At 35.4% G+C, this 26,654-nt stretch overlaps 2 protein-coding genes across 10 annotated transcripts in view; both read left to right on the top strand.

The window, feature by feature from the left end:
* The first annotated feature begins 583 nt into the window (after positions 1-583).
* Positions 584-7,274, top strand: LOC123320522 (cleavage and polyadenylation specificity factor subunit 5). The gene is made up of 5 exons (XM_044907873.1): positions 584-881; positions 937-1,201; positions 1,264-1,429; positions 5,184-5,298; positions 7,066-7,274. The coding sequence occupies exons 1-5, from the start codon at positions 703-705 to the stop codon at positions 7,085-7,087; spliced, it is 747 nt and encodes a 248-aa protein (XP_044763808.1). The 5' UTR covers positions 584-702; the 3' UTR covers positions 7,088-7,274.
* A 5,468-nt stretch (positions 7,275-12,742) lies between these two features.
* The window catches only part of LOC123322932 (calcium/calmodulin-dependent protein kinase type II alpha chain), a 41,938-nt gene continuing 28,026 nt past the window's right edge, over positions 12,743-26,654 (top strand). For 2 of the 9 annotated variants that reach the window (XM_044911262.1, XM_044911219.1), the window contains exon 1: positions 12,749-12,945. In XM_044911262.1, coding sequence (XP_044767197.1) covers positions 12,881-12,945 — 65 coding nt within the window. In that variant the 5' untranslated portion in view covers positions 12,749-12,880. Of the gene's footprint in view, positions 12,946-26,654 lie in introns of all 9 variants that reach the window. The other 7 variants (XM_044888247.1, XM_044888461.1, XM_044911145.1 and 4 more) reach the window with 6 other exon arrangements.

Here is a 26,654-nt window from a genome sequence, read left to right on the forward strand (position 1 = left end):
TTTTGCCAACAAACCTCAGAAATGTTCATTTCTGAACCCTTTATGTTTATTGTACCCTCCATAGTTTATTGGTTAGATATTTTTATTCAGAAGAGTCTACTTCTCCAGAGGGATGACAATTTCAATTTCGTAATGAATCCATCACCTTTTTCGATATTTTCATCGCAAAAGTGTTTTTGATACACAAATTGATTAGGAGTCGATTCTTGTTGTAAGGTTCTTTCCAATTTTCTCTCAAAAATGTACTCTGAAATTTCATCTTACCTCTTTTTTCCGATGTCAAACCACTGTTACACTCAATCATGCTTTAACATTTCATCATGGTTTTTTCATCAAAAATTGAAAAATAACTGAATATTCTAATCGTCTGTCACCACCAGGAAGACAGTTTCCTAGTTTGAATCAAAGTCTCGTTCTCCTTTGATCGCCAGCGCATCCATTGGCTAAAACATGAACTACCTATTGGCATTGGTACATGATCTGTGGTTGTCTATGATCTGCAGCAAAGAGTAACAAGTTGTTACTCTTTGTCTGTAGTCTGCAAGCTGTCAGTCATAGAGAAATGTCTGCTGTCAGTTATTATTCTATGAATCGGTTGGCGTTAGTACAGTTGTCGGTTTGTTATATTTCATATTTCCAATATTTTCAAATTTCAGTAGGATTGGAATCTGCTGAAAATTACATATTTAATCAAATTCCGAAATGGCAATGACTTCGTCTCAAGTGAAAGCACAAAAAACTGTGGGCGGTCTCACTGCTGGATCAGGTTGGCCTCGGAGAGGAGGTCCTGTTGGTACAGCGACAGCCGTAGCTGCTGCGGCCCCAACATTCGAAACTAAATATCCCATTCCACAGGCTACGATATATAGGACCATCAATTTGTAAGAATAACTCTCGTCATTGTCGATCTAGAATTCTGATACTGAATTTTTAAAGGTATCCCTTGACAAACTATACTTTTGGAACCAAGGAAGCTTTATTTGAAAAAGATCCGAGTGTTCCTGCAAGATTCCAAAGGATGAGAGATGAATTTGAAAAGATTGGGATGAGACGAAGCGTAGAAGGTGTTCTGCTAGTTCACGAGCATGGGTTACCCCACGTTCTATTATTACAATTAGGGACAACATTTTTCAAATTACCTGGGGGTGAATTGAACCCCGGTGAGGATGAGGTTGAAGGTTTGAAACGATTATTGACAGAGGTAAGTTTGTGTATTTTTCTCATTCTTTCAAGTAATAAATAATTCAATTATTGCCATTGCAGACCTTGGGAAGACAAGATGGAGTAAAGCAAGACTGGGTAGTCGAGGATATTATTGGAAATTGGTGGAGACCTAACTTCGAGCCTCCGCAATATCCTTACACTCCCCCTCATATCACTAAACCTAAGGAGCATAAACGATTATTCCTTGTGCAACTCCAAGAGAAGGGTATTGTATGACATTATGAAGAATGTATAGCTTAGAATTAGCAATTAATTGTTAATTGTCATGAGAACTCAAGATCTGTATTTTCAGTACTGTGATTTGTGGCGTTTTTTGGCAGTATTTTGTTGCATTCAGAGTACATCGTGAAAAATGTGCTACATTTGTTGAAAGAATTATTTTATCAAGAGGTCAATGAGCATATTATCGCTTTGTGATAAAAGTTGGAAGAAATGGTACTTCTTTCAACTATAAGAAAAATTATAATTATTTAATCGTTTGATATGATTGAGAATATTGCTGGGTTGCGTTCATAAACTCACTCGGAGGAAGAAAATGTATGTTTGTGATCGTTTCGAGTAATTGGACCTTACTCAGAGTAAGTTTGTGAACGCAACCTTGTTGGTGTGCAAATAGGTATATACATTGAATTGAAATAATAATATATTTCCATTATTATTATTAGTGGATCTATCTCCATTTTAATATCAAATAAATGAATAATTTGTGATTTCTGGAACAATGGGAAAAACTGCTTATTTCTCAATATTTAACTTCAAAAGTTAATTAATTCAATGTTCTTATTGGTAAGTAACGATAAATTGTTGACTTAGGATGTAAGAAATGATGTGATAGTTTATGGTCACAATTTTTCAAGGACATTATTGAATTCCAAATCCCGCGGAATCTACAAGTGACCTTCAAGGCAAAGAATGAGTGGTAATTTCCGAGTTTTTTGTTGTCAGATTGTGCATTCACCATATTGGTGTAATTGATTGGAATAAAATCACTTTCGATGCATAGTTTATAGCCTTTTTTTTTCTACTGTAAATCTGAATGGAGGCATAGACATAGGTATTTTGTGAAAACTGATGGGTTACTTATCTGAAACTTTTTTATTACTCATCATTTCAAAATTTTCAATAAATTTTCAGTCTCATGTTTCTCTAAAGAATTTTTATCTTATACAGTATGGTCCAACGCAAACTTGGGCACTTTTCACTTCCGTGCTGTAATATAAGTTTTTCTGAAAACGTTCACTTACATTACTCTGAATTTCTGGGGTAATTTGTCGGCATTCATTAAAGATCCGAGCAAATCATCCAGTGACTCAGGCTGGGTATAGTAAATCTTGGATTTCTGGTGATCCCATAGAAAAGAGTCCAGTGGAGCCAGATCAGGTGATCTAAACCTTTTTCGAAGGTCGATTTTCGACATGCTTATCTCCCAGAAAAATCATCATATATCTAAATGTACATATTCCGAAAGAGCAACTCTTCTATTGATAAATCTGAGAATTTCATTCATCTCGGCGCAACCGTTCGGTCTTTACGAATTTTCAATTTCAACGATGAAAATCTAAACAAAGGGTGATAGGCTCACAAAATTGCTTGGATTGGATTCAGCGTATTCGAAAACCCTTATTTGCATACCAAACATTCAAATATCAAACACTTTTCATGAGAAAATCTCATTTTGTTTTTCCACTTTTCATTTTTGAATTCACTTTGAACGGCTCTCTGCAGTGCAATTGAAGCACGAACTGTTAGGTTTTCTGGAATCTATAAAACAACTTCCATGCACTCGATATCCTAGGACAGTAGTAGGACCTGATTTTTAGACAGAAGTGCAAATAGGTCATTTTAGAGGGGTCGAACCCTTGACCCAAAAAATCGAGAAATTCGAAATCGAGCTTTTGTGCTAGGGTGGAAGCCTCGGCAACGTTGATTATAGAACCGGAAATCCCAATTGGATCAGGAATATCACAGGAAATATCGCAGATTGAAATTCAGTTTTTGAAAAATGTCATTTCGAAGATGAAAATCCTAAAGGAAGGGTGATAGGCTCACATAATAGCTTGGAATAGATTCAGCGTATTCGGAAACCCTTATTTGCATACCAAACTTTCGGATATCTAACACTGTTCACCAAAAATCTATTTTTTTTCCACTTTTCATTTTCTGGAGTGCAATTCCGAGTGGCAGGAATTTTTTGTCACGATTGGCCGCCCTTATTAACTGGCCGCCCTAGGCTCGGGCCTACTTGGCCTCAAAGCAAATCTGTCACTGTCAAGGTCACTTGTAGATTCTGCATGTTTACCTGAACTTCTTACAGTGTTCGTTCATTGATCAGAAATAAACCAATATGACCAGTAATATCATCATACACAGAAATCTAGTTTCATGATGAAACAGCAATTCATACTTTGCGGATTCTTGTACAAATATCTTTTTGTGGGTATTAAATATGTAATCTTTTTTATGATTCGAGTTTTTAAGCTTGCCAGCCTCGCATTTCTCATTCTGATATGTATATGATACACATGTATATGCTGGTGATGGATATTAGATTTAAAAAATTATTAATAGTCCACTTTTGTACTATTTCTGTCGTATTTTCACCCAATATTTATTCAGTACTGTGTTAACTCATTGTAATTTTTTTTCATGAGAACATTCTGCACTGAACTATTCCCTGTTTATCCCAGTAGAGATATTCAGCAATTCGAAATTGAATGTCACAATGCAAATTCGATTGAAGTTGTTAATTTTATTTATTTCAGTTCACAGAAATTCTACCTTCAGGATTATAATTTTTTTGTTTTTTTTTTTCATTTATATTTCCGCAAATGCAAATAGGACATATCTTTCGTTTTGTGAAACCTCTGACAATTTCCACAACGTTTGATCTGTCAGCATGTGGTTCGCCTATAAGCAATTATACCGCTTCAAGAATTATGGACTCCGAAGCAGGCCTCACTACTGACGCAGCTTATTAATTTATCTGGTTGCAAATCACATATTTCAATGATTTTTAGCGTAATTTTTGATATGGAACATCACTGAAAAAATCCAAAACGATGACTTTTCATCAATAAGAAATTTAATCAAAATTTCACACCCTCTGTGCATACCTCCTAATATTGGTTGTTACCAACATAACTTTAATTCTCACAGCTGCCTAAGATGTCAATAGTTCCTGGAGCAATTACACAGCGTCTTTAAAAATTATTGTATATATAATCGTATTTCGTTGTTCACAGTGCTAGCTATTTCAAACTACATATCATAGAATTTCAAAAAGATGATCCATGAAGAATCATTTTTTGCCAAGACACAAATTTCTTTGTGTCTTGGAAGAGCTAAAATATACATAGAAAACTTTCTTTATATTGAGTTGGTTTAATCTCTTGAGAATTGCAAAGAGTAATCAATAATTACATACATAGTCATGGCTAGATAGTAGTATTATATTTGGCAACATTCTTTCTCAATTCCTATAAATAATAAATAGGAATAGAATATTTTTTCATTATAAGGTAAATATTTGCAGGAAATGAAAAAGTTGCCAATATACTCAAATGAAAAATCGCATTTTTGGTATTTAAAAGTTGTCCCACTTTCATTGCTGTGGAAGTTCACTCTATGTCAATAATCTGAATCAAAGAATGTACTTGAATTCCTAAATAACTTTTGACAAGCAGAGGAATTTTTTCATAATCTGTTGTGAAACGAATTTTATGCAAAATATAAATGATTGTCCAACAGATTGTTTTTCTTTTGATAAATTAGCAGATATAGCAGAGAATATTTGGAAACTATCAATTGCATGTAATAAATCAATCATTACTCATAAAATACCAGTATAATGTCAAGTTAGTTCATAACTATTTACTCTATATTATTTTTTTGTATACAAAATGTATCTCATTTAATTTTCATCTAGCACTTGTCTATTAAATTCATATCTGTTTTTCCAGCCCTTCTAGCTGTTCCAAAAAATTATAAACTAGTTGCAGCTCCATTATTTGAGTTATATGATAATTCCCAAGGCTATGGACCCATCATATCGTCACTACCTCAAGCTTTATGCAGGTAATTGAATCTTGATTTATTTTTTCTTAACTTAAGCTTTCGATATTTTATTTTATCTTCATTTTGAAAAACACAATCGAACAATGGATACAATTGTACAGGATGTTTTTGAGGGTGGTCCATTTAGTTCTCAGAACTTGTCGGAATGAAGCGTTTCACCAAAGATTACCTGTACAAAACTTTCGATATCATTGATTCAATAGATCCTGATACTGATAATTTGTTCATTTCGATACGTACTACCGAAAAATACCTGAGACACTTGTGTGAAAAAAAGTGGAATATTAGTTCGTAAACTAGGCAATTAAATTCGTCTGAATTATTCACAAAATTGTTCAAAGTTATCCACACAATCATACCCGACGTAAAAATGCGGTAGTTATAGTATCACAAGAACTTTCAATACGTAGTATTTCTTTACTCCATTTGCTGTTATAAAAGCACTCGGTTGGCCATGAAATATTTCTCTTAAGTTTTTGTAAGGAGTAAAGTTGGCACTCATGAACTATCAACGTCATAACGACGTTGCCAGGGCTCTGGAGTATGAGTCTACAGTCGTAGACCGCTGGTCGAGCTCAGTGTAAAGATATGCTTTCGGTAGTGCGTCGGATACATAAAGTGGCTGCAGAATGTAACTGCTCATACGTAACTACCACTAGTGCTACAGAATGTGACTGCTGCTTGGAAGTTGCATATGAACAGACGATGCGACAGGTGCTGCAGTCATGGATGCAACAGTCCGACGGATTACCGAAACCATACCTTTAGTCATTTAGTCATTTAGGACAGGTTGGCGACAGCATTTCAGGTGGAAATTTTCACCATTAACCTATACGCCAACAATCTGCTTGACGTGGGTTGGTCGGGCGGGTCAATAAAAACCCTAAAGGATAGTCAAGCTGCCATAAAATCTTTCGCGGCTGACAAATGCAATTCTGCACAAGTACTCGAATGCAGATCTAACCTCTCCAAATTGGGAAGTCACAACAGACTGCAACTTATTTTGGTACCTGGAAGCTCAGGCTTCAGAGGTAACGAATTCTCGGATGCTATAGCCATAGAAGGTGCAACGACAGCGTTTATTGGCCCGGAACCTACTATAGGAAGTTCTAATTCCTCAATCGTGGAACGAACCAATAGCTGGATAAGGCAGAGGGTCCTGGAATATTGGCACAACCGTTCTGGACTGCGTTATTCAGTTCATAATACCAACTGATGGCTAGGATATGTAGAACCAATCTGAGATCTATAATGTCGGTCTTTACGTGACATTGCCGGCTCAGAGCTCAATTACACAAACTCGATATCGTCAATGGATCACTCTGTAGGCTCTACTTAGAGGAGGACGAAACGATTGAGCACATCCTCTACTACTGTCCGGTGACAGACAGGGTCAAACTTGGAGTCTGGCTCTCCCAAGCTGAATCTAGAGGAACTCAAGAATCACTCCCCCTCTGACATCATCTCCTTTCTAAGTATGATGAGACTAGAGGGAGAAGTGTAGCTATCTGCTTGTGTGCTACAAGAGACCCCTTTGGTTGTGGTGGCAGGTTTGGTGGGTCCGACCAACACGCCCAACAATCTGTTATTTGTAAGATTGAATCCATCTAGATATACATAATCTTGTGCTTAAATGATTCATTGTTCATTATTATTGGAATAAAAAAAAATCTCGTGTGTTGAATTTGTGAAAGAAAGTTTTTTTTCATTTCATTTTGAATTTCAACCTAAGGATATAGTTTATTGAAATAATTTACTTCTTTTCAGGTTTCAATTCATTTACATGTGATTTGAGAGAAGGGATAACGTGCGACATCTGTAAACAACCATTCCACTATGGGAATACTTCGTTTTTAATGATTGATTTGCACTTTTCTGTAAATATGTATTGCTGTTTGTATGTAAAATAGTACGCTTCGAACTAACTTCGATAAAATGTAGACTTAAGAATATCTCTGAGAACTATTTGTGTGAAATGTGTAAGAAAGTGAAACTTTTTTTTACCCAGTTTTAAGATGCAATTCTGATAACGCAGGTTTTTTGCTCGAAAATAAACCTACCAGTAAATCGTATCTTTTATTTGATTGTATGTATAAGCAAAGAAAGGCGTACATTGATTTGATTTTTACTTTGGAAAACCATCAGTATTCCCACATGTTACCCCATGCTGGACAGTTTTTGTCAATCAGTTCATTTGTGCAGTATATTTTGCCTATCGGCTTATTAGAATCATTAAATGGTTGCAATACATGTGATTAATTCATTTTTTTGTGGGATAGAGTCGTGAATTTCTCTAGCTTGGATCATTATATTATATTCGCTGATGAGTATTTGTCCCTCGATATTGTTCATAGATTACGACGCAGAGTGAGGCAAGATAATCAAAAAGCTGGCAAAAAATTGCAATCAGTTTCAAAAAGGAGAGTGCCTGAAGGTCCCCTTCTTTACTATTGAAACATTTTCTAATATTTCTTCATATTTTTAATAACCTAGGTACGGCCAATGCAATATGCCAGGGTCTCAAATTCTTCTACATCTTTCATGTCTAGATCTGAGGAATAAAGCATGTATCAGAGGTGGAGATACGAATTGTATAGTTTCTTTGGTGACAAGATGACTAAAAAAGTAACTTTATTTTTTCCGTCGAACATTGACGATTACGAATTGTTGGTCTATTTATATTTATTCCGCGAACTTACTCACCTATTCTACCTATAGAGTAGGCTGATGGTGAATAGGTGAATATCGATCTACCTTCATTCATTCTTTGCTGTATCCCGTTACCGGGAATAAATCTACAAAAAGAAGAAAAAAAAAATTGCAAACAGACTTGTAATTTCTTAGGGCTAGTTACGACTGTGTGCCCTCCTGTGACTGAAGAGACCCAACCGTGACCTGCAGATCCTTCCACAATCAGGGCATGGATAGTCACCAACCAGATCTAGCCGCCGCTGTATCCTTCTCGATTCTCCATTATAACTGTGTACCAAAGACCTCCACTGTGATCTGTCTGACGCTAGTTGTTCCCAGTTATGATTGGCATTAACTAATTTTAGGGATTGATCTACCTAACTGATTGACCTCAAACTCAAAAATACCTGTAGTGATACCACCGATACTGACATAATAACGGAATAACTAATGCGTGAATCACCAAAATTTAGTTTCTGCTATGACGGTAAAAATGTCGTATTCCTCATATATATGAACGGTGTAATAAGTTTAATGGTTGGCAGTAATTATATAATTTTTATAATGGATGATAAAAATATCGAGTTATGTTCTCCTCATTGAAAATAATGTGTACGTATGGAATTCTGTTTAGTGAGCATAATTTTACAAGAAACAAATTTTGTTTGGGATTCTCACAGTAGAAGTAGGAAATGTCTCGAAAATGTCACTGAAAGTTGTTACAACGCTTGAAGGTGCGCTCGAGGCAGAATGAAATTGACCCTCCCAAACAAATGTGTTCTCGGTGACACTCTCTCCCTCGTAGGCTCGTTCCCCCACTATCTCCAATAAACTACTCGCCTCTAGCGCTTGGAAAAACTTTCATTGACAGTTTCACTTCCCAGATGAGAAAACTCGATATAAATGAACAAATTGTAGATATGGATCTCTACTTCCAGATGCCGTTTACAGAATTGGAATACAAGGATTTCCCATACACGAATTCTTCAAGGCCATCTCTCAAAATGTTCTTTAACATGTGCAAAATTTACACAGCTGTTAAAACTATACATGCTTGGATGCTTTTGAGGGAGAGAATCGATTAATTTTCGACCAAGTTTTATTACTCCTAAAAATTCTCCTATCAGCTTCTTTCGAGTCAGGATTTCTTAGGGGTATTTGACTAGTGAAATCCTTCGGAGGATTTAAAACCTTGAAAACATTGACGTATTCCCACCGAAACTCAGGCCACTGACCCGGCTGTTCGAAGCAAGCCTGTAAAAGAACAGCGGTGGACACTTGAATAATAGCATTTTATTTCAAACTTCAATGCACGTAATAATAATTATCTATATGTTTTTCTTTTTAAACGGGAAAATTGAATCAGGTGGAGAAAAATTATATGGAGAATGAAATGTTTTAGAATTTTAGATGAATGATTCGTAATACAACTAACTGACTTTGTCAAGACACTTATTGTCAATGTCCTGTGTGTTATAACATCTTATTCAGATTCAAGGAATAGACAGGAAAATACTGGTTTTTACGCGGGAATTGAGTAAAATATTTCCTCATTCCACTTCGGATCTGATCAACACTGGTCGACAGTTCAATGAGAATGTGGATCCTAGAATGTAAAACGTGAAAACCATTACGTCATTAGCATTTCTCTCAAGTCAGTCAATAGGAGAATGATCGATAAGTCAAGAAGACCTGATATGAACTAATGAGAGGTTTCAACCTATATGCGACTATATTATTCATATACCAGAGCGGGGGAATTTTTGAGTGGTTCTTTTGAAAAACTTTACGAACGTGTTTTTGGTTTCAATTTCAGCTGAATCAACCCTTGAATTCCATCCAGAAGAGAGCAGTGTAAGACTAATTGGCTGCCATACTTTGACAGCCAGTCTACAGCCGATGGAAGCTGGTGAAAGCCTCAAAATTGTACCTGTTTTCAGATGATTGGTCCCATTCTGTAACGTCAGATCGAATATAGAGACGGTACCTATGCTTGGAATAGAAATGTACCAGACATATTGTTCCATTTGTCTGCTACATTTATATTCGACGACTTATTCTGGAGTTACAGAATTGCCGATCACAGTGGATGCTCAGCTCAGCTACAGGAAATGATGCCGGAAGCTGCCATCAGATTCTCTCTAGTATAATCTCCAGCAAATAAAAGCACTTACCAATGAATTCCTGGAGCTATTGAGGAAACAGCATAAATGTATGTGCAGTGCTATCCAAGGGTTTCAAAGAATGTTTGGGCGCTGAACTCCAAACATGGGAAGAGTAAACAAGTACCTTGCTAAGTAGAAGAAACTGAGAATATTTCCCGAAAATACCGTCACATTTACAGTCACCCAGTGAAGATGCATTGACTATCCTTTGGCTGAATCATCTTCTGATCCTGATCACCAAGTCTGAAGCCAGGAATTGGGTTCTATGAGAAGCGAAGTTGTTGTTTGGGTCTTCCGAACATTGAATTGCACCAGATTTTTTGGCCCCATTGTCCCCAGCCCCCTTTAGGTTATCCTCTTGAGATATTCTTTGAAGGAATCGATTTGCTGGTATCTATACAACGTGTCCCAAAATTCAACGATAAGCCGGCGCCGTAGGGTGTACATGGTCGTGACTACTTCAGAAAAAATAAGAAAAAAAATCCAGCTCACTTTGTTATTTAATTACAAAATAACTTAGAAATTCTTCGAAAATTAACAACCTTCATGACATTTTAAGTTACTACGGCCACAATTTTTCAAAAATTTTTGTAAATTTTTTTGTGTCGGCAACTTGAGTAGTACTGCTGCCCACCACGATTCCTAAATCTCCTAGAATACTTATAGTTTTTACACAAAAAATAATCAAGATATGTTTTTCCCATAAAATTTTGAAAGATTTTTCCGTTCAGCCCACTTTCCCTAATTGTTTTGTTAAAAAAAGTATGGAAACTATGGCGGCAAGTTTTTCTAAAAATTTACACAACTAACCAAGATTCCAAAATAGTATAATAATCCAAGAAAAATAGTCGCAAAAAAAATATGCGTACCATTTCTTAGAAGGACTAAATTACTTAATTGTTCTCCTTCATAGTGACAATTTTTATTATGTGCCGAAATGAGATTGTGTAAAGTCATTTCTTGGAATTTCAATGGGGTACGTGTGTTGTTGATGAAATTTAGAAATTAAAGAGAAAAATATAGCGAGAGATACACCTTAGAGAAGGATAGTAGATGTTCTTTGTTTAATAACAATAGCACTGATAAAGAAGTTCCTATTCTCGGCAAAGTCAGTACCAATCTCAGAACATAGATACATGAAATGGACATTCTATGCTACGGATGAATTTTTTGTAGTTCACACATTCGATGTTCCTCTGTCTAGCACGACACTAAGGCAGTGGCGTTATATTGAAAAATTTACATACTTCCTATCTATTCGTACTGAAAATTGACGTTAATGATGTCCGAGTCAACTGTCTCAATTTTGATTGGCAACACTAAGCAACTATCTCACTCCAGTCTTTGGAATGTTTTTTTTCCATTCCATGTATCTATGTTCTGAGATTGGTACTGACTTTGCCGAGAATAGGAACTTCTTTATCAGTGCTATTGTTATTAAACAAAGAACATCTACTATCCTTCTCTAAGGTGTATCTCTCGCTATATTTTTCTCTTTAATTTCTAAATTTCATCAACAACACACGTACCCCATTGAAATTCCAAGAAATGACTTTACACAATCTCATTTCGGCACATAATAAAAATTGTCACTATGAACGAGAACAATTAAGTAATTTAGTCCTTCTAAGAAATGGTACGCATATTTTTTTTGCGACTATTTTTCTTGGATTATTATACTATTTTGGAATCTTGGTTAGTTGTGTAAATTTTTAGAAAAACTTGCCGCCATAGTTTCCATACTTTTTTCAACAAAACAATGAGGGAAAGTGGGCTGAACGGAAAAATCTTTCAAAATTTTGTGGGAAAAACATAACTTGATTATTTTTTGTGTAAAAACTATAAGTATTCTAGGAGATTTAGGAATCGTGGTGGGCAGCAGTACTACTCAAGTTGCCGACACAAAAAAATTTACAAAAATTTTTGAAAAATTGTGGCCGTAGTAACTTAAAATGTCATGAAGGTTGTTAATTTTCGAAGAATTTCTAAGTTATTTTGTAATTAAATAACAAAGTGAGCTGGATTTTTTTTCTTATTTTTTCTGAAGTAGTCACGACCATGTACACCCTACGGCGCCGGCTTATCGTTGAATTTTGGGACACGTTGTATATGGAGGCGAGAAGCAATGGTGCTTCAAAGAATTATTTGAAATACAACAGAAGCACACTTATTTCCTATACATGTCATCCACCTGAAAACAATTCAGGGATGGATGTCCCTTTTGTCTAAATACTGTACAGTATTTAGGGGCTTCAGACTTGGCGATCAGGATCAGATGAGGTGCTTCAGCCAAAGGAGTCAATTCATCTCTACTGCGTGACTCGGAAATAATAAGCTACTAAATATTCTCGACAGACTAGTTTCTTTTATATACTTTAAAAGGTCCAGATTAGAATTTTCACGGAAATCGTACGTGTGCGCAAGGGATATAACAGTGGAAATCTGCATATCTGCAACTAATTTGCGTGCATCATCCGCGGTGACAATTTCCGTGAAAAAGTCGAGTGGCATTTTGAATATTATCGCAGCAGGAATCTCCTGCTGGCGTCCCTAGTTCGAATCGCACTAAAGTTGGCAACATTGGCTAGCCAGTGCGGCAGTGTTCTGAGTTTCGGCTCGCTTGTGAAAGGATCTGCGCGGATCCAGCATTTATTAGTTCAAAGTACATGTTGTGTTGTGTAGACACTGACTCTAGACAGTAGGGTTTAGGTTGCCAGTGGTACAGTATGTCGGTGCCCGTAGCTTCTACGCGTTTCAGCGATAACTACGATCTGAAAGAAGAATTGGGGAAGTAAGTAGGCAAATTTTTAGATTTCGCATGTGAATCTAGTCCTGGAGTTAGCGGCACCCGCGAGCGTGCTCAGAGGCGGGTGTTGACATTGTTGCTCGCCGCAATCGAAAATATTTAAAATAATCCCAAATACCAAAATAAACTCGCATGCAACGCAACTATATTCGAGGCTGTTGTCTACTATATTCTCGTCATTCGACGATTTCAGAATGACCCGGTTACTGGGTTAAGATTTTCAGGCGCTGTTTGGATATCTGCATTGCCCCTGTTGGAAAATCAATATATTTGGAGGCTCTACCCTGTACGATATGACAGGTGGTTGTCTTTTCGCCGATTGGAATTGAATTTTTTATGTGAAACGTGCTGAAATATTCAAGCTGATATGCTGTGTCTTCGATTTTGGAGTCAGGTGTTTCTTGAATACCTAATTTATATATATACCTATCGACTATCAGATAAACTTTACACTGGATAATTTTTAACATTGATTATCCCCCTTCAACTTCCTCAATATTACCCGTCTCTCTTCGAATTGATCAGTGAACATAAATTTCACTCCATTATCATTTTATGTGACCCCATTAATCCCTTTGAAGCCCCAAAAATTTCAACACAAAATGGTGGATGCGCGGATAACTTGAAGATGTATCCTATATCATATCTGAGACGATGGAACGGATGGCAACTTGATTCTCAACTAGAATCGAGTGAGGTGAAGTTTCAACAATAATTTCTTCTCAAGAAAAACGTTAACCAAACAATCAAATTGGATATCTCTTAAGTTTTTTCTTGAAAATTTGAGAATTTCACGAAATCATCAATTGAAAACGCTTGACAAAATGTTCTACCTCCTTCCCCTTTTTCATCTCTTTTTGCCCTGTTTCACCAGTCTTCCTGTAATAAATTGAATTTCAAGTAAGCCAGCGGCAATGCAGGATAGAAAGTCAATATCAACGCGCTCCTAAAGCCCCTGCTATCCTTGGAGTTCGAGAGTGCTTTACTCTCACCATGTGCTTTGTCGGTGAACTGAAAATTGATGAATTTGGAGGAAATTTGGCTTGTTTTGCACTTCTGTAGTGGCTGCGTTCAAAATGCTTCGTTTGGTTTAGTGGAGGGATGGAAAACAATGGGAAAAATATTTTGTTTGGTAATTCCATAAAGAATCAAGTGGGTAAAGGTGGGTCAGACTATACCCCGTTCCTTTTATGGAATTTCATCATTTTTTAACCAGTCCTGTGAACAGGTAGCGTAGCCTACCTTTACAGGTAAATATATTTTGCAATTGTATGCTCTTGTAAATATAATTATCTGGTTTCAATAAATAAATGAATAAATGTATATGAAGACCTTAAATAAGGTTATATTTATTACATCTGAATAGTCCAAATTCTACTCGCACAAGGTTCTTATTACATCAAATTTGAAAAAAAAAAGAAAAAAAATTTTTCATAAAAGTATTCGGAAGCGTGACTGTCATACCTACTTTTGTACATAGTACTTTACTTAAAATACTCCCATTAAACAGCAAATTTCACACAATGGTTGTTTTATTGCTTATTGATGGTCTTTTCTGTATAATAGAAGGAAAATTAAAATCTCCTAGGCTTTAGAACTATTAATTATACAAAGTGAATACTGAATCATAACTATTGTGTTTAAACAGGATACAATGCAATACAAAAGAAAAATGCATATATCCCTAGATTTTCAACAACACTTCCACCCACTGCTGGAATATTAACATTTGAATTTAAAGACTATTTAGGTGGTAATAAGTATGACTGTATTTTAGGGCTTTAAATACATTTTCGAAAAAATTTCATAAATGGAATTTCATACGCGGTTTAGTACATTGAGCGTCTTCATTTGATTCAACCTACCTAAATTCTCCAATCGATTCCTTCACAGCAAGTACTGACATTGCTGTTTTTAGGGTTGCTAACACTACTCATCAAATGGAGGCATATATTTTTTTCGGGCGAAAATCTTTTATTTTGTGCTGAGCTTTTGATGAATACTTTGTACTTCTTTGATTTGAATAAAATATTCGCGCCCTCTTTAAAAGCTTAATATGCTTTGTGAGTACTAGAGGTTGACGAGGATGGTTTAAAAAGTTTTACGTGAAGGATGAAGAGAAGTGGAAGACAGAACGAGTACGGAGGCATCGGGACTGGAAATATTATTTGAGGAAAATCCATGCCACATGAGAAGTGAGCAATTTCATTTCATTATGAATCGTTGCTAGTGATTGAAAAACAAGGAAGTATGGGGTTCCATATAAATTGAACGAACGAGTCCTTTGAAATGCTGATGTTTTGCAAGGTACAAAAAAGAGTTTTTTTGCATCGCATAGTCACTTACTGGTAGGTAATGAAGAGAAAATTATGAGGACCGCCTGGTCACTCTATGAGAAAATGAAATTATTGGTCTATTCTATGATAGCGACAGCCAAACAGGATATTCATGGTAAAAAAGGTCGACCGAAACAAATAATATGGAGTATACTTCGTATACTGGAATTTACCAAGAACCAAATATAAATATATTTCGAACAATATAGTAAGATAATACGAAATTATGAGTAGTTATTACTAGTTATAAATAGCATCAAATATTGACATTGAAATGTTGCCAACCATGACCTACGAAGTGACAATTTCACCTATAACTAACCATTTGTTGTAAATCAAATACGTGTTCAGCATTACAGAGCCCTACTGAGAGCTCATTTGAACAGTCCTGAACATAGAAAGAGCACAATGAAAAGTGGAAAACCTGTTCAAATACTCTCCATTGGGGAGTGAAATAGAACGTAAATAGTAAAATTGAACATCTATGAATAGAGACGTACTGAATAAAAATGTTGATGGACTGTGAAGCACGTATAGCTATCGATTAATTACTATAAGAAGGAAAAATCTATGCTATGTATATTGTGATGAATTGAGGGGTATGAACTAAATTAGTATCATTATAATTATGTAGACCCCCTAAATCGGGTAGTGTTATCTTCGCTTTAGGAGTATGAAAAAAAAACGTGTGTTCTGTTACGCGTTATGTGTTAACATGTGTTTACTTGTCATATGGCCGGATTTGTATGAGATGTAGGAAATATTAATACAAATGATTATGTTGAGATCTCGCCAAACGCTAGTTCGGCTCTTCGTAGTGTTTATTTGTTCTAGAAATGGAAATAACATGATGAAAACCACTTTCAATCTTTAGTGTCTATGCATCATGAATATGAAAAGGAATTTCATATGAAATATGCATTTTTCATGAAGGCATCGGAGTAGGAATTGCGCCCCCATGTCAAATTTTTGTCTGTGTAAGTTAATTATCTGAAATGAATGACATCTTTCTAGAATAATATTTTTTGACTGACATCTAATAACGATTTTCTAGCATGAAACTTTGAAATTCGATATTGGCTAATTCTAATGCAACTATTGCAGGAAAAACTTATATTTTCATCACTCTTTATAGTTTCTTATCAAACTGATGAAAAAATAATGAAATTTATTTATTTTTGAATAAAGAATAGATATAGTGGTAATAATCTAATTCAGTTTCTTCAGTTTAATTATCGCTTTTCATCAAGACTTGCACTGTACGATGTAGATATAGTATCGTGCACAATTCATCTGAAATTTTGACGGCTTTGATCTCGTCAATCCTCCGTTCGGGATAAAGATTTTTTGGTGGCCGCAGAAAACTAACGAGCTTATAACTTCTGCTCAGTGGGGAGATAAAGTGAAGAGATCTCCGTAACTCTGATAAGTTTTCTTTCCAACTCGACAATCTGGATCCGCCATCAGATATCCAGCAAGCTCAACACAAACTTCGAGATTACTCAGATTGCCAAAGTATTTTTTCTGCGGATAATTAAGAAAAATTCCTCTCACCACACAGTTCGAATAGGTGAGCTTCGCCGATTTTTTTCCACTTCGTTTTCTACAGGTTTATTTGATTCTTTCGCCTCATCGACTCGTCCCAGAAGAACATTGAAAAATAGGCTGGCCTACTGCCATTGTAACGTGGCCAGATGCCATGCATCTATTATTTTGGCTGTTACTTCATTGAAAAGAATATTCGAAGACAAAACATTATTGGTGGACAAGGAATTACGAGATTATAGATTGACAACACTGATCATAAATTTTCAATGAAGCCCTAGAATATCATCTAGGTTTATTCATCTATAAATGGAAAAATTGTAAATAACATCAGAGGACCTGATCTTAGCAAGTTCGGAGGAACAACAAAATCTTTCGAACAGAATGTTATTGGAATAAATACGGCCTTGCATTGAACATCAACAAGACCAAATATATGATTATAAATAAAAGTGGGAGATTCCTTAAGTAATTTTAAGAAAAAATGTCCCATAAACATCCATTACAATATTTATGCCAAATTTCAGTTGAATATCTTGTGAAGTGTGCGAGAAAAGAACTAGAAAAAAATTCTACATTTAACACCCTGTAACTCGAAAACGAATCGCTTGCGATCCCATGATTATGAGACTTTTTAACTTAAAATTACTCAAAGCATCTCTTCTTTTAGTTTGTACCTACCTTCAGTTTAGGAACACACTGTTTTTTCACAAATTCAATGAGTGAAGGACATCTTACTTTTCTCCTAAGAATCGAATGAAAGAATCCGGCTGTGAATTTCAATTCTTCATCAACGGGTTTTCGGTCCAGAGTGGAGTAATAGGTTTATCTCAGATCTGGGTTTTTTTTGCACCAGACCTCTCTCAAGAGGTCGTCAATGTTTTTCAGAATTGTGAGGTAATTCTCATTAGATTTCTTCAGAAAAATTGAAAGGAAAGGATTACTTGCCTGTTCTCTAGGAATCGTGATTTCATATCTTACCATCCTTGAATCTTGTTTACATTCAACTATTCCTACAAATTTTCTCATATGCGCGACATAGATTATTTCAACTATATAAACATTTTGAGATAACATATCTTCTCGATGAATCACCTCATGAAGATTTTATCACAATTATAATAATTAAATATCATGATGAACTAATAACGTATTCGACCATAATCGAGTCTTAGGACCTATCATAGAAATATTATCCTATCATCCTCTTAAAAAAACAGCCCTGTATTTCTGTATAAATTCATTCATTCATTCATTGCTGTATCCCGTTGCCGGGAATGAATCTACAAAAAGACGAAAAAGGGAAAAAACGAAAAGAAAAGAAAAAGAAAGGAAAGAAAAAAAAATATGGATTTGCGAATTGACTTTTTTCGTTCTCCAAATATGGCTTGCATTTTTATAGCATATTATCTGGTTTTTCAGAATTGTCATTTAGGTACAGAGATAATAAGCTTTATTTTTGAATGAACAGAGAAATAAAAAACTGCGCTATCATGTAAATGATAACTATAAATTGATATCTTCAGAATGAATCGCATTTTATAGACAACTTGGACCTCAAGTACTTTTCTAGATTAACTTTCACCTCATTCGCCCTTTTAGTGAGGTAATAATTGAATATTCGAAACTGATAAATTCTCTTTCGAATTTTTCATTGATTCCGTTATTTTCATTATTGGATCTATGAAGATCTATGGTCTTATTTTCAGAATGCCTCAGTAATACTACTATTACTAATAGAGAATACGCAGATAGGTGGATTGGAAGGATAGGACCCAAAGATTTTCCTGCTGTATCGCCTGATCTGACACCCCTCTATTTGTATCTTTGGGGTTATTTGAAGACCAATGAAATAGACATCCTGATAAAGGAACAATTATTATTAGATCCAATAAATGTTGTTTGAGACGAAAGTCGTAGAAATCCTCACGTAATGAAACGATCAGTTATGAGCCTCATAAAGAGGGCCAAAAAGTGTATAAAAAGTGGAGGAAATCATTTTGAACATCTACTTCAGACAACTAGTTATCTACAGAAAGACTATTTATTCAGAAGATCAAGTTTCAAGATAGCGTAGTTTCTCCTTCCCTATTTGTGTATTATCAATTACTAAACATTTTAAGATTGTGAATGACCGAATATGGTATAATTGTTGAATACATTCAACAGAATTGGGGAAAAATTGCCATTCAGAATTTCTAAATCCATTTTCATGAAGTGCTCTGTTCCTTAGGGGTGTATGATCTTGAAACAATTATTTTTAAAACATGGGGCATACCAATGATTCATTTACTTTGAGACAATTATACATGCTGATAATGAAAATTTTAAAATTATGTTGAAAAACTAGAAATAAGTATGTTTTTCATGGGTTCGGAGTTAAATAAAGCTCTACTGAGTCCGGTCCTAATTTTTGTCAAATTTTATGTTCTGTTTCATTGAAACTAACAACTTCAACCTAAATATAAATTTCTAGTCGAATCAATCGAGAATTTCAGGAGTTATAGCCAAACAAAAATTTGAGAAATTTCAGAAAACCCCCTTTATAACGGAAACTGAGTACTTGTATTCACGGTTTTCATTCATCCTTTCACTCTTGAAACAGCCTGTATACAGGATTCCATTTTCGATACCCCATAAATAAGAAAGGGTGAATATTTGCCCCCGCATATTTTTTCACCTCATTTTCGTGGCATCTTCAGTTTCAGTACACACCCTTTATGACGTGAAGATACAACTCACAGAATTGAGAGTTTTGAAAATCCTATGATATATGCAATGTCAATTTTTAGATTTTTTCTTGAAAAAAACAATTCGTGCGAAATCCTGTTGCCCCCAGCTGTTCACTTGAAAATGTATAATTCTGGGGTAGAAAATCGAGGAGTGAATGATAAAAAATCATATTACCGGAAAAGTATAGAATTGGCCTACTAGCTTTTTGATCTCTTTCTTCGTCCCCATTCATTGGGGTACATAAAGCAACAGCAGAAATCTGGTATCAGATATTCCCCCCATCTCGACCGGATCCCAATAGCTGGCACATTTATTTAAACGCCCAGACATGGCACAGTATCATAATAATATGCATATCTTCCGGAAGGAAGTCATGCCCGGAATCTCAATGTGATATTCAAATTATCCTGAAACGCAAGGGACCGGGGCTTTGTTGAAAGTTTGAATCCTGAAATATTGAAAGTAGCTTCTTTGTATTCTGAGTAGATTTAAGTCGTTCGTTACGGGGTCGATGATATTTCTATAGGGGAATACAGAAATTGTATGTCTTTATCGAGTAGACGTCAACAGGTACTTCAACTAGCAAGTCAGATTTGGAAGGATCATAATAAGATCATTCAAGAAGAGCATTCCTACGTGAGGGGAATACTCATTTTTCTGATGTTCATTCATTTTAACATTTCTCCAGATATGCTCATTTTTCGGAGGTTTGAAGGTTTTATATTTTTAACCAATGTGACAATTTTTTTGGAATCATCAGACTAAATTTAGTAGGAAAGTGATAAAATCGATCATTAGTTATACTAAGGACAGTATTTATCCAAAATTATATGTTGTTTAACATTAATGCAGCCTTTTTTGGCGTTAGATACATTATAACATATTGTATAGGTGGCGGCTTTGGAATTTGAAGACCCGAGCAAAAGCCTCTTTCTCGAATTTTTTTATGAACGCTGAATGAATTCTGGGGCGGGGAAAACTATTTTGCCAAATGTATGTAGGTTGAATAAGATAATATAAGACCATATAGTTAAAATAAAGGGATTTCAGGATTTCTTTCGAAATTCAATGGATTTTATGAAAATAACAATTTTTTCTGTACCCTCTACATGCGTTGTCCCTGACGGAAAGAAATTGTACATAAATGTGCCTAAAACTATATAACAAACTACCATCCAAAATACGTCAAATTGATAACTTCAAATGTTTTCGAAAAGAGGTCTACAGCCTATTGTTACGACTAGAGCCATACACTATTAGTGAATTCCTGGAGAGTAACATTGAATGTTGATCTTCTCTGTTTTTGTTTATTTTTTTCCTGTATGACGTTTCCCATCTTCATTGTTTTGTTAACGATTATTATTGGTGAATAAAGATATTCTATTCTATTCTATTCTATTCTAAATATGTTCCAACGTTTACCCTGTACAGTTGGGTACATGGTTGGCGAAATTCGCTGACATTACATAGCACCTCTGTAACTGTCAGAGCTAGAGAAAAACACCACCCGTCATCCTTATTCAAAATCAAGGAGTTATGCTCACCCCCGTTAGTGGGTTGCAGATTTGCCACATTTTCATTTTAAAGCCGGATGGACCATACTGTATTGCAACACTCAATGAATCGTGGTCAATATACAGATCGTGCTAAATGCGACGTGTGAATCCGGAGAGGCTCATCGAAGCCAGATGCAACTATTTGTATTAATTCCATTCAGTTCTGCTTTAATCATATATGTAACAAGTATTTACTCATCATACGCTCCGATTGAGATTTTCATAGCAATGAAATAACTACGAGATTGCATTCCATAATTTCGAGCAATAAATGTTGGTATTCGGCCGAAAATTATAATTTGATAGGCTGGATGCTGTTCGAAAGGCAACGAACAATGACATACTGTAAGGAAGACGTAAATTCCTCGTATGAAAGCGAAGGTTACTGAATTGATTATTCCTTTTGATTTCGATGACTCAATCTTGGGTATTGTTTATATGTTAGTATAGAAGAATTGTGGTAGGACGTCGAAAGATGGATTGGCGTAGGAAACTCCGATACACAAAAAAAATCGAGCAAGAAAATACGATCATGGTCTATTTATAGATGTAGATGGTGGGTGCAGATATAACCTTTAACGAGCTTTGTACGAAACTCCACCAATTCGGAACTTTATTTTGCTCTTTCGTATCCGGAACTTGACATCATTGCACCAATTTTTTGTCGATTGTCTATTTCAACATTTAGCAATAAGGAATCAATAACTTTACTCCTTTGTTCGTATGAACGAGAGATAGATAGATAGATAGATATTCTGTCGAATATGACAATGGTTCTTCATTTGGTTCCATTTTCATCGAGGTGGGAGTTGTGTTGTTCTGAGAGGTCAGATAAGATCGAAACCATGGTCAGCATCTACTCTTACACGATGGAATGGTCTTTGTGTTGATAATCCTTGTGATGGTGGTGGTACTCAGAGAGCGACATGAGGTTCTTTATTGACTACCGTCAAAAGCCATCAGCCAACATCTTTCAGCCTACGATTTACAACGTTTATTGAATTTTATATCCAAAGATTTTGTATATCTGAATTAATTTTGATTATTATGTATGTACCTGCCATAATATACCTGTTACCTTCGCTTTAAGTTTAAGAACCTCGTTAAGAACGTGAATTGAGTTGGACCTCGATACCTCTTGGTCGGATAGCAGCCGATTTTGTATCAAATTTTTTGAGAAGGGCTTGAAAGTTCATTTTCAGTAATCTACACATGCCTCCAAAAGCGTAGAAATTTCAAGTAAGCTTTCCTCGTTTTATGTTTGCGTTTTTTATTGAAAAATAAACAGCAAAACCCCAGAACGTTTTACCAGTGAAGACTGGCACTCTACGTGATGGAAAAATTCAATAAAATATTTCATCTTCACTTATATCGAGAACATCAATTCTTGGAAGTATTTCCAGTAATAAATTTTCCTCCTATATTTCCACGAGACATCCTTTCGAGTGTTCAATTCAACGCTGAATACGTCCACGGGCACTCTCTCGTTGGAAATTTCAATGTCAAGTGTTTTGAATATTTTATAAGTTCCCCATCTGCATCATTATGATTTGGATCCATGTTTTATTTTGCAAACAGCCCGTAAATAAAATTATATTATTATGTGCTCACAATTTTTATGGTATCATAAATATTTTATTCGACATTTCAATGACATTTCCGTAGAAATAAAGATTTAGTGGGTTTGCCATCAATTAAAAGAATGTTTGAAATGAGACAACAGTGAAGTAAACTATTATTTAAAAAAGTCCAGCCTGCTGATTGAAAGCCGAGGCTAGAACAAGCAGGCCAGACAATATAGACAGTTTTTTGATGAGGTGTATATTACCTACATTTTTTCGTCGACCTCACATACATTCATGAGAGTAAGTTCTCACTTGTGGGCTGTAAATCCAACCTGGTCGTAGTTGACAATTCCCACATCTCTGAAGCAGTGTTTTTCATATGCATATCGTCATCATTCTGAATTCTTGATTATAATGAACACTAATAATATTCAAACCACGTTTGTAACTCACTCGTAAAATCTAGCAGATTTCGTAAAGAATTAATTTGACAAATGACAGTTATTGTCACAGGCACTTATGTTTTTATCAAATCCTGGCTCTCGAAATTGATTAATCGTATTTGTTTCTTAGCAACAAACGCAGCGGACGAAAAGTGTTCACGGACGAAAAGTATATATCTGATTTGGATGGAAAATACTCGCCATCAAAAATAGTCGACTTTTTGTTCTCGAATTAGTACGTAAATTGTTATTTTGAATTACTGTTTTTTTATGATGAGCTTTTTTAGAAGGTTAAAATTGATACAGATTGATTATCCGTAAAAATACTATTGGCTTCTCTGGTAAGGTTGATAGTTCAGCTGAATCAGGCTCTGAAGTAGGTATATCTACGATCCATCATAATTGCTAGCAGAATAAGGGGGATACCTCAACTTCCAGTGGGAAGAACAGCATATTCTAATTGCATTTCTGGCTAACAGTATATGAGATTTGATACCATAATTTCAAGACTACCCTTCCTCGTATTGCATCATTAAAATCGTTGTTTCCAATAAAATTGAGATTTCGAAGGATGCTGTCTATTCTCTTGGACGAAAGTGGGTTTAAATCCCCGTCTAATGAAATTTTTGAGTGGTCCGATCATTTCCACGACAATCCTATTATCTCATGCACGTTATGTATTTTCGATATTCAATTGGTATCATTTTATGGAGAATTGAATCGAGTAACAATAGGAATTCGAACCTATTGAATTTCATTTGAACTTGACATTTAAATTGCTCAGAATCATCTGAAATTTTTCCTGCACCCTATATCAGCAATAAATCTTATGTGATTCCAAGAAAAAAGGAGAGAAGCAAAATAATAACTATTATCGCCCAATGACGAGATTCTCGTCCAAACTTCCAATACTCACTTATGAAAATGTCATTCAATTGAAATTGATATTCAGATTTTCTTGAATTCCAAAAAAAGTGGTACTTGCCAGCATCTATATTTGACGCTTGTGAAAACTTGAGTGTCAGGTTTCCTGGGTTGAGAAAGCTCATTGTGGAAACATAGGGAGAAAAGTGTTTCTTTTGGCCTCAAGAATCTACTAATAAAATATATGTACAGTTCAGAGATGCACCCTATATACGAATAAAGACTCGCACCATAAATTATACGAGTTGTTTATGAAAATGGGATGTTATCAAGTTGTCATGTGTGCCTACATAATTGTCCGTTCTCAACAAAAAGAAGATGCTGCAGCATACGAGAGGGAATGTCCTTCCTGATGCTTACATGAATAGTTGGGAACTTTTCTTTGGTGGAACTAATCAGTATTCATCTTCATTCCTTGCATCTTCCCCATTTCTCGTCGGAGGACACAATGGATCCCTATATCATGTCCTCCGAGACTCGAATCTGAAAATGGGGCAGTCTCGGTATCGATTAGGCGGTCAGATTAATTTTGAATAAGGAAATGGCTCTCGCCGGTCGTTACTGATTTCCAAGTTCCAATTACCGTCATCGTTTCAACCGAGATTGATTTTATGCTACGTTTGAAAATCTACTGTACGTTACTAATTCATAGTTAATTGGCCGCCTGTCTCTCCGGTAACATTTCCAACGAACAAAGAAGAAATCCAATACCTGTTTCGTGTTTTACAGTGATCAAATACTCAAATTATTCGATTCGTCTCTCCGGCATCAGCCTCATTTTCTTCGCCCTCTCTCAGTATTTAGATATAATGAGTGCCTGCCGATTATGCCATCACGTTTTGTCACAAAAAACGAGTAATTTTACAGACTGACGTTTCCTTTGATGATGATGATGAAACAAAGCTTGCGATGAAAATGGGATATGGCTGTTTTTGAAATATTAAACCCTTGGTCCTTCTCCGCTTACCTACATTGACAAAATTCCAAGTTTCAACTGAAACACATCGAAAATCTTTATTTTTATTTGGACAGTGGCGGATTTGCGCTCAGGCCAAGTAGGCCCAGGCCTACTACGAATGTCAAAAACTCCCAAAAAATAGGATGAGTTAAAAATTCGTCAAGACCGATCTGCTACACTGAGCTCGATGAGATTTCTAGATTTATTACAAGAAGAGTTGCTCTTCCAGAATATCTATTGCATTCAGATCTACTATGATTAAAAGATGCAGGTTTCTGTTGACCCCAAAAATGTTCTGTTAAAATATTTCTAAGGTGAGTCTTTGACTCACCTTGTATACTGAGGGTGATACGAAGTAGAAAGTAGAAATACACAAATTAAAAATAATACGTTTTACAACGTTTTTCTCGTTATTTAATAGCCAGACCTACTTTGCATGTGTGTATTATTTCATCTTGATCAATCGATATCGAAATTTATAATGGTGATTCCGGTTTTCCCTCAACAATTAATGCTTTGGGTTTTGGGTGCGCCTCGAATAATCCCATGACAAATTGTTTAGGGAATCGATAAATCCATAGTTTTATTAGACATCAATTCCGCTATTTGTAACGCTTGTCCAGGTTGTTCAGTGTCGCGGTTTGTAATTTCCTGGATGACTATGATTTATCTTTAATCGAACACAATTGAAACCTCGAAATAACACTCATTTATGGTTGATATCCATCAGTTCCTCAAATGGATACCATAATCAGAATGCTGGTACGATAAATTTGTATACATAATATGCGGAGGTTACATAAATTAAAAATCTTCAATCTTTGCTTGCAAATGGATACAAACTAAACAAGTGTATTTTGCTGAAAATATTTTAGGGAGAAAGTTGATTGTGGAAAACCCCTACATGCAAATTTCCAATACATAATGTGATTAGTGTTCCATAAATGTCTTATAGGCCAACGCAGAGAATCGTCCTGTATATGTGGAGGTTCTTAAGGTCGTTTATAATGACGATTTTAGACCATTTTTCAGTTTATTTGACCCCTGAGGCGTTTTGTTTTTGTCTTGTGTTTGTAAAATTAAATTTTTAGTGTCTTTCAAATATGCATTGTCCAATTTTAGGGGCTAATTCACGTTGGTACATGCTAATTCACGTTGGTACATTCAGGAACGATGACTTTCAACATTCGGAAGAGATTCAGTTCAACTGTCTCTTATGTCTCTTATCAAATCAGAGATAACGTTGAACATACAATTATATCGATTCGTTTTACCCGCAACTGTTGAAATTTTCACCGTTTCGAGTTCCTAAAATATATTTTTCATTCAGTTTTATCACTACATAAAATATCAACTAAGTATTTAGTGTTACTGCTCAATTTGAGACAGTGAACTATGAAATTGTTGATTTGTTCATATTTGTGATTCCTCAGAGCATGCACGATCTGACATTAACGATTATTCTGAATGGGAATTTTCAGTATTCAGTAAAAAAACAAAATTTCTTGGACAGATTAATTTTATATTTGAGATAAGATCCTACTTTCTACTTCATTGGCAAAAGAATAAAAAATATGTGTTCTTATACTTTCTCAACGAGTATTTTTTACTTCTTTGCGTTTGATGTTGCAAGT

This window comes from Coccinella septempunctata, chromosome 1 (genome assembly GCF_907165205.1).
Source record: "Coccinella septempunctata chromosome 1, icCocSept1.1, whole genome shotgun sequence".
Classification (NCBI taxonomy): Eukaryota; Metazoa; Arthropoda; class Insecta; order Coleoptera; family Coccinellidae; genus Coccinella; species Coccinella septempunctata.

What these genes read in the sequence shown, in the direction of transcription:
- LOC123320522 (XM_044907873.1), top strand. Translation starts at nt 703, where the DNA reads ATGGCAATGACTTCGTCTCAAGTGAAAGCACAAAAAACTGTGGGCGGT. An exon ending in TGAAACGATTATTGACAGAG is followed by an intron (nt 1,202 to 1,263) that starts GTAAGTTTGTGT and finishes TTGCCATTGCAG; the next exon opens with ACCTTGGGAAGACAAGATGG. An exon ending in TGTGCAACTCCAAGAGAAGG is followed by an intron (nt 1,430 to 5,183) that starts GTATTGTATGAC and finishes CTGTTTTTCCAG; the next exon opens with CCCTTCTAGCTGTTCCAAAA.